Source organism: Eurypyga helias, unplaced genomic scaffold, assembly GCF_000690775.1.
Source record: "Eurypyga helias isolate BGI_N326 unplaced genomic scaffold, ASM69077v1 scaffold5420, whole genome shotgun sequence".
Classification (NCBI taxonomy): domain Eukaryota; kingdom Metazoa; phylum Chordata; class Aves; order Eurypygiformes; family Eurypygidae; genus Eurypyga; species Eurypyga helias.
This window is the reverse complement of record NW_010223838.1, coordinates 149,191-158,539: the sequence shown is the minus strand read 5'-3', so window position 1 is coordinate 158,539 and position 9,349 is coordinate 149,191. Positions and strand designations below refer to the sequence as shown.

General features: G+C 38.6%; 1 protein-coding gene across 1 annotated transcript in view; it reads right to left on the bottom strand.

The window, feature by feature from the left end:
• Window positions 1–9,349, bottom strand: part of TMTC2 (transmembrane and tetratricopeptide repeat containing 2) — a 109,366-nt gene that overhangs the window by 52,252 nt on the left and 47,765 nt on the right. The window contains exon 4 of the mRNA XM_010154700.1: window positions 7,644–8,472. Within this exon, the coding sequence (XP_010153002.1) occupies window positions 7,644–8,472 (829 nt within the window). The remainder of the gene's footprint in view (window positions 1–7,643; window positions 8,473–9,349) is intronic.

Below are 9,349 nucleotides of genomic sequence, written 5' to 3'. Positions count from 1 at the left end.
CTGCTGAAGGAAAAAGATGACATCCCACAGTGATTTGGGTTTCAGAGGAAATTACAGCACTACTGAAGAACTGAAAGAGAGAACACTGTCACTGGAGAATAAATTCAGACTTTGAACTGAAGTGTAAACCACTTTCTTTCAGCTCTCCAACATATTTAGCATAACCAGACTGTTTTGCTGAGGCTGGGCTGCCTGCAGGATGCTCAAATGCTCTCGCTAGCTATGGCTGCTTCCCAAACAACTCGGTAACAGCCATTCCTTCTACACTTTCTGATCACCCTGAGCAGCAGTACCACCAATTTAGAGAGCTCTGCATTGTTTTCGGAGAGTAATGTTTTTAGTTAACTTTCAAACAATTCTATGTGGTTCACCTACTAGTTGAGTTTTCTCTTTTAAAGCTGTTATAAGTGGCAGATAGAAAAAGTATTTCCTATTGATTTCAAGAACTCCGAGGCATTCTGTACAACGTTTACTCTTCAAATTCTGTCATTTTCATTATGAACGAAGACACCAAATTTACCACGGTATAGTCTACATAAATAATATACGCCAATAACAGACATATAGTCATATACATCTATGTAATATTGATTATATTCTTCAAATATAACTACAACCTTTGAATCTTTTACTCTTATAAGATCATTTCATTACAGGGTGCAATTACCTATACAGTAGCTGTTATAAGGGTAATTTCTGATGGTTGGAAACATTTTACAACACTGACAGAAGGTATAGTACCTTTGCAGTAACTTCTTAAAAAACAGCCAAACTTAAGCTTCTGCCCAAAGTGGAAAATAATAACAGAAGTTAAGGAAAATATCCATACAACATTTAGACAAAAGATTAAGTAACAGAAAGCTCTGGTGAAAGTGTTGGGAAGATTTACGATTAGCTGGTGTTATGTTTCTCTGACAATTACTTTTAAAAACATTGGCTAAGAAGTATGCCAAGAATCACCACAATGGCTACACATCCTGATATTTATTTAGCAGCTAGCTTTGTAGGGTTATTGTACTGTTATAAATGTGGACAGGTTTTAATACCTGAAGGAATCTCCAACATAAAAAAAAAAATGCTCCAATGTCTAATGACAATAGACAGTGCAAGTTCCATTCCAGAGGGAAGAGTTGATATTAAACTGGCTAGTTCAAAGGTTAAAGTAGAGCCTATTAGTGAACCTAAAACAAAGTAGTGAATACCTAATTCCAGATTATGTGCTCATATCACTGATATTTCTTAACAGTGATAATATGTAACACTTTTATGCATAATCATCAGCAGGTTTTATATTTTTTTAAAAATCTGGTGGTTTATGGCAATCTGTGTACTGAAATTACATTCTCTCTTAAGCCTTGTTTTTCAAAAACAGCATTTTCCATTCACCGTAATGTTATTAGAGTAAGACCTTTACCTTTATGATTATTGAAGTGAAATGAACCAAGGAGCAAGAAATAATTACTGAGCAGAGTGGTATTTTAGGGTATTGGCCCAAATCACTGCCAAATTGTATATTAAAAAAAAAAAAAGCACCAAAACATTAAAATGTAATCCTAAATGCTCAAAGTATTTTTAAATGCCCAACGTGGTGTTTGATAAAAAATACAATACTCTGTTTAGGAGGCATAAAAAAAAGCGTGGTGGACAACTAGCTGTGTACCAGAGCAACAGCTATTGAAAACAAAATTGTAAAAGGCATTACAAGGGAACCCAGCTTCTTGGCAGCAAAATATAAGCTCTTAATAATAAGCATATTCAAGGAAAGCCATTTCTTAAAATATTTTGTTTCCTTTTGTCTGCACCCATCACTAGTGGTACATGTTAATAATCATGGAAAATACTGGTTTATTGCATCCTTGTTGTTTGGGGGAAATACAGCTTCTTTACCTAGTTTACTACAGGTTATTATAACTACTTTTCCTCGCTGCACTACTAGTTGGTATTTGCACTGTCTGCTGAAGAAGGACCTCTTACTGACAGCTACCGTTAGCAAGAAACCATTTTCTAGGAATAGATAACAGCAGCTAGCTGTCAAATCAGATGGAAACAGCTTCTAGCATTTACTTCTACCTAAATACACAGAACTAGAGCATTCCATTTCTACAAAGACAGGCATGGACTTTTTTCTCAACTCCTGGGTGAAAAGAAATTTGTGTGCCTTTTTAATGATAACCAAATTATGTAAATGGAACAAAACTAACTCACATGATTTATTTTTCCTCTACACTATCAATTAAACAGTTTGTATAGCAAATACATTTGCTTGCTGCATTAGTAATGTTCATTAAATAGGAAGTTAAGACTAGAAACTATTGAACACTGATAACAAAATGAAATTTGGTGTTTTAAAGTACTAAAAAGTATATTATACTCTCTTTTGTAGTTCAGGTCAAAAGCCAAATATTGTTCTACATAGATATGATTAAACAAGCTAAATTCTAAATGCAGCTTTAGGCATTCCTTCAATTTTATTTAGCAGATAGTATTAGCAAATTAAACAGTAAACTAATTATATTAAATTACATTAAAGCCATAAATGAAACAAAACTGTAATTGCCACATTTTTATGAGTGCTCAGAAAAGCATATAGCTACTCCACACACTGTTGTTTAACTAAGATGTTTCACCATCTGAACTTCATAGAAGCAGTCCTTACCAATCCTATACTAAACAGGTTGTAAAAGGGAGGGAAAGGAGTAAAAAAAAAAAAAAAAGTAAATATCCATGATGTTCAGAAAGTAAAACTGATCAAGGCTGAATACTATGCCAAGGATGCCACAAAAAGCATTGGAAGTTCTTTAAATCTTCCATGGCACAAATATAGCAAAATGAGGCATCAAATATAGCAAAATGAGGCATGAAGGTCTCACAGCCCTACTGCAAAGGAAGGGAAAAAAAAAAAAGTGCAAAAAAGCAGGACAGGGAAAAAGAAAATTGTCATCTAAGAGACTATTTCAGTATTGGAATATCTTCTGAAAACATTAAGCAAAACTGAATGATTCACACTCATAAGAACTGTGAGTATGAGGAAGAGCAGAAAGATAGAAGGCAAGCAACTCTTATTCATATGGAACAACTTCTATGTTCTTCTCTGTCAACTCCATGTCTTGGTCTTATTGCTGCCTAGTGAGAACAGGGTAATCGGCATAAGAAGCAAGATGCTAAGAACAGGATTTTTAACTTGAAGTACATTATAAAAGGAAATACTGATTTTAAACCACAGATGATCTGAATGATTTTGCCAGAAAGAAATTTTTTTTTAGTCATGTCAATCGCCTAAGCAACCTGATGCCAACAGTAGAATTTATTTGAACCAAGAAACTCAACACTCTCACCCCGACTTTGTTTTCATGTAACAGGTATCTAAGTAATTTTTTTTTTTTTCCTGCAGAACTGATTCAGGAAAGGACTGAAGCACATAGTTCTTCCACATAGAGGTCCCACTGACCTGCCCAAGGTTTAAACGTATGACAATTCATTAACACTAATACATGATGGAACAAGGACAATCATTTGAGCAACATGCAGAACTGGTTCTGAAGACAAACGCTGTAATGCCAATCTAAATCAGTGTCCCATGCAAGACAGGGTTTTTCAGACCTGGTATAGCACCACAATAATGTGGTAATACTGCTTTTGGAAGCAGTCCGGTATCTGTTTCCTGCTGTAGGTTCCATTGCAAAAAGAGTAGACATATATGAATTTACCAGGAATTGAATGTATGGTTAAAGTTAAGCACCCACTTGGTTTAGCAGGTTAACTAGTTCCAGGAAAAAATCTTCAAAGCTTACTTGCAGATGTCATGGCAAACACCAGGAGACTAACATATCATCACTAAATATGACCAAGAAACTAATACCTCTGCAGCAGTCTAACAGCCTTCAGCCTCTCCCTGTTATTCTCTACTTCTTTAATCAGTGTCTATAACAGTACAGCAAATATATCTCAATGTCCAAGATCATTATGAAGTGGACTGCAAGGTACAAAATAGCCTGAAGGAAAAAGATTATGCTTTTTGAAACCTACTTTCAGTACTACAGAGAAAACTAGAGGTAGCAAGACATAATGACAACAATTATTTTGTGTGCCACTATAATTTTATATTAAACACAAGGTAATCATCATCACAGAATGTCTCTCAGTCTAATTGACAAAGACGTGACAGCTACCACCCATTTTTAACTTTTTGTTTGTTTTTACATTTTGGGAAGCTTCCTTCACTATAAAAGAGAATTAAATTAATGTGAGCTGCTTTGTGTCAGTTGGGCTGCTCATTAAGTTGAAGGCAGCACAGAGAAACACTTGTGACTTCCCCTCCCTAGCATCAAGACATGTACCCAGCCACTTCAGGATCCATAAACGACACTCATCAATCTTGGCTATGTTTCCCTCAAGTGCAACGAGGCGAGCCTCAGATCACTTTAAAGATATTTGAAACCCTAGTCATAACCAGCAGATGAACAAGCTGAGTAACAGATGCAGCTAAGGTGTCCCCAGTCCGCATTACGGCTCCATCAGCCAAGGGCCAGCAGCTGCACAGTGGGTCTGTGGCAGCATCACCACCTTCCATCCCGTGGAATATTTTGGGGTTTGTGTTGAGAGATGAGCCTTGCACTGTGCTTTTGAGGGTTTTTTTCATGTTGTCAGTGAGTGACAAGAACAGCCTGGAGAAATGTAGACTGCAGAAAGGGTGTGCCTGCCTGCATGGAAACAGAGCCTCTCTCACCTGAGGCAGAACGCCATTTCTCTGCCTGCGAGGTGACCGTGAGGGGGCCAGAACAAATCACTGGCAAGGTGCTGATCGCCCATTTCTTCATGGAGGAGAAGCTGCTGAACAACTTTGTCTGAAAGTCCCACAGCAGCTGAGGAGATTATATCCTTACGTGTGCTACAGCGCAGAGGGCCTGATTATAAACCATCACCATGTGAGACAGCTCCAATTCCGACGCAGTTCAGTCGCATTAGTACACCAATGCACCTGTGCTAATAGCTTGCCTCTCAAACGACCTGATTAGTACAGCACATCAGCTCAGTGTTGTCGCACAGCATCCAGCCGCAGAGCGGCTTTCACCCTGCTAGGCCAGAATACAGATGGGTCTGGAACAAAACAGATCGGCTCCTTCCTTCAGCAAAACCGGTCTTTGTGGATTTCTACTTCTTTACCGGTTCTCACACGGGGCGTTTTTGAAGGGATCCCTCTGCTTTTTAGCCTAGGACAGGAGAAGCTCTTTTCAGGAGAACAGAGGGAAAGCAGAACAATCAGGGAAAATGATCCTGCCACTCAAAAATAATCAGAAATAAGGAAATACTCCTGAGAGAAACTACTGCGTGTCGAGGAAAACAGAGAAACAAGGAATGGCAGCCTCTTCTTAGAAGCCTAAAAAGAAGGAAAACACTTCTCCGCTCTACCGTTTGACTGAGCAGTCCATTGTCTTGCTGTCTGAGTAGCCTATTTATCCCTAGCATTCATAAAACCAAAAAAAAAGAGGCAAACAAAAATAAATTGTTTTTCTTACGTCAACCCCATTTAATTACTGAAGAGTAGTTTGAATTGTTGATCTCCTAATGCTTTGGAGGGATTGGCAGCCAGTCTAGTCCAGTCAGGCTTGCCTGATTGTATGAGAAATAGAAAATAAAATTAGCATAGTCAAAGCCAGGGATAATCTAGCAAGTATTCACAATAATGAACAGAGTTGGGTGACAGGTTGCCTTAGCCGGGAGTTTCTGATACCCAGCCTTGTTACAATGTGTGTGGGCTGGTAAATATTCAGCAGAAGTTTAACAGGATATTTTAAGAAGATTTACAGTCAGCTCAGTTATGTCTATATCACCACACTGACATGGTGTCTTTGCTTTTCCTTATCTTACAAAAAACTTAATGTCAGCTTACGTTAGACAATTATATATACAAGTCTGTGCATACTGAGGTGTGTATGATGGAAATAGTTCACCTGGTCTCCTGGGAGCATAATACCCAGTAGTCTAATTCCCAGATGACACTGCTGCCAATCCTACTATTGAACAAAAGCTAGAATTTTTTTTTTTTCCTTTTTTTAAAACCACAAAAACTGGCTCAAAGCAAGCCGGCAACTATTAATACAGTCTAGGATATCTAGGAATCTCCACCAAGGACAAAAATGGCACATACATCAACTAATTTAACCAAGTGCACATACACTCTCTTCTTTCCAAGGAATGCCAGTGTTTTAATGCAAGCTTCATATTGCCACTACACAGGTAAGTCTCACAGCATCATATAATCACACTGGTGCACTGTCTCACTGTTCAGTTACTTCTCTTCATCTCTTGCCCTCCTTCTCTGGTTTTGAAAAAAAGTAAAACAAATGGGATGTGCTTGCTCACAGTTCACAAAAAGTCACTTACTGCAGGAACAAGTTTAATAACTTTACCTGGGGTGATAAAGCATATGAAGAATTAAAAAAATCAGACTGATGATTGACAAGCTACTGTAATACTGCTTTGCAAGGCATCTTATCTGCAAAATCTACTTTTTCACTATCAGCTCACAGTAACACCTGCATTTACCTCTTACTATCACAGCTTTTAGATGTGGCATAACAACAGTCTAACCAAGAAGCAGATCTCTGTCAGCAGATGACTTCACATTATATAATGGGCTTTTGAGCAGAGAACTGGAAAACCTCAAGTGCAATATATTCAAGTGCTGTCAAATCTTTCTTTCATGGAAAGGCAAAGCAATCAAGTCATCCCATCTCACTTTTGATGAACTGTGAATAACGAAGGCTTAATCAATGCCTACATTGCACTCACAGGTGGTATTTTGACTGTACTCATATAAACTTGCTCATGTGCCAAGAGTAGTACAGCCAGGCAGCATGCAGCTCAGGATACCAGCTGGATCTGCAGTACATGCTGAAACCACAGAGCCACAGCTAAACATTATTACCCATCCCCAAACTAGCTGGTTTACTGCCTGTTTGGATGTGTTTACCCTACCTGTAGTCACATTTCATTATGGCATAGATACAACCTTTGAGAGAAGTAGCTGGGCAATGTTACAAATAGCTGACTTTTATACATTAACATGAAGGCATAACTATTTGACAATCACTCTTTACAGTACTCGTATGCAGGAGGAACTACAGTAATTTCCTAGGCTGAATAATATGACCTCATTTCCTCATTTTTATTATGTAGTATTGACATTACTTGCATCAGATGAAATAAAAAACCAGCACCTCCCAGATGCCTTCCTTTACTATTTCTTATATTTTCTAGTCATAGAAAACAGAACATTCGGTGTTGTTCTGAAAAACCTTCATTAGTGTGACAGATACCAGACTCCAAATCAAATGGAAAATTAGCAGGGTGGGGTCTGTAATATTAATAACATATCCCTAATTCCAAAATACAGAACTAAGATCAATGAAGAAGAAAGTATCCTCTTACCTTAGGGTCTAATTTTCTCCATGTTAATGCCAAACCTGTAACACCTAATCAAAACACATTCCAGCTTTTCCTCATTTTTTACTAATGACCATACTACTGCAACTTAAAAGGACATTTCCTGAAGTATCTTCTTTAGATATAGTTGATTAAATCAGACAATTCAAAGACAGATAAGAATAAATAAAATCTTTGTCATAAAGAGCAAAAATTACCTTTGGCAGGGTTCACTTTTATCCCTGACCTATACAGCATCTCCTCATTCTGCCAGTCCCCATTCCTGACAACAGTCTTGAGTCCATAGAAAACAATTAATGCAGCAGTGGAACAAAAAACCAAGTTCTTCAGAAAGCGCTTTTGGGCTTTGACATAAAGGGCCCTGACACCTACTGTAACCAGCAGGCAGAAGCCCATACTAGGAACATACAGCACACGCTCTGCTATTACAAAGCCGACATAGAAAAATAGGTTTGTGGCAGGAACGAAGGGCACTATTAACAAAGACAGAGATAGAATGACAATGTTCTCAGTTGAAGGAAGCTGCATTGTCTGCATTTCATGCTTTTTTATACCATTCTCTTCTTTTGATGCAAAACTTGACTTCACCTCCAGTGTCTTGTACTCCATCTCTGAGTGGCAGCTATGCCCATTAGCATTCTGCTTGCCATTCATTACAGTTCTCCCATTGCATTCTCTCTCACTGCTGGAGCCCTTCAAGCTAAAGTAGGCAAGGAGGAGTAGTCCAGCATAGAAGGCCACAGTGTGTAGATTCCTCCAGTCGCTGACTGCTTTCAGAAGAGGCACAGCATCCATAGACCAGTCAAAGCTGAGTGTATCTGGGCACAGCAACAGCCAGAGGTTCTTGGTTGGCAGGTAAAAGAAGGTCAGCGTACGTGTGAGAAAACTGTCTGAGTCAGCTGCTGGATTGTCAGAATTGGAAAAACTCGGGGGCTTGTTGCCCATCCAGTATAAGCGGACACCCAGCAGTGCAGTCCCCCAGGTGGTCAATAAACCAATGCTGAAGAAAAGGGTCAAATACTTTCTCTGTAAGGAGAAAAGAAAAAAAAAAAAAAAAGGCATACATCAGCACCAGGTGTTTAATTCTGTAAATCATAAACAAAAGGAACCAAGAAATACCTGATACAACTTTTGCTTTGGTAATGGAAACAAGCACTTTAGATCTTGGTCTCTGACATTTGGATCACAAGATGGTGGTGGTTGATGTTGACCATAGACTTCAAGAACAAACTCTCTTGTTTACGCTGCATCAAGCCTGAATCAGAGTCAAGCCTTTAGAGATCTTAGGGCTGTCAATCCTTGCTTAATATTCAGTAGTGTACCCCTTCGAAAACACCTTATTTTAGAGGAAGTTATGAAATCTTACAGTGGTTCCTACATAACCTCCCAAATCTTTCTTTCCTTCTGGTTGTGGCCAAAGAGCTAGTTTGCCTTAGCTATTTTTAAGGTTTAAAGAACGTTCCAGTTCTGTTTTCCCTAAATAAAGTATCTCCTAAGCTATTTCATCTGAGAACCAAATAAACTTTCCAAGAAGGCAAGAGAGAAAACCAGACACAGATTCCATGTTTAGGTCTTCCAGCTCCTACCTGTTAACTACAGTGATCATTCGGAGCCTTAAGATCTGCCTACTACTGAAGGCCTCACTTCATTTTGCATCTCACAGCCAAACAATATGGTGGGGTTTTTTCTTCAAGCACACCATATTAAATAAGTGCCCTAACACCGTTCACATCTTCATACCCATCTAAATAATATTATGTGAAGCATGCAGCTGCCTCCCCCTACCCATGTCATCATCCTAGCAACTCAAAGATCCTCCACTTATTTATGGAATAATTCAACATTTTCCATCTGGAACTGCTTTTGTTGGGTTCCTCCCTCCCTCCCCCTCTCCACCTCTCCC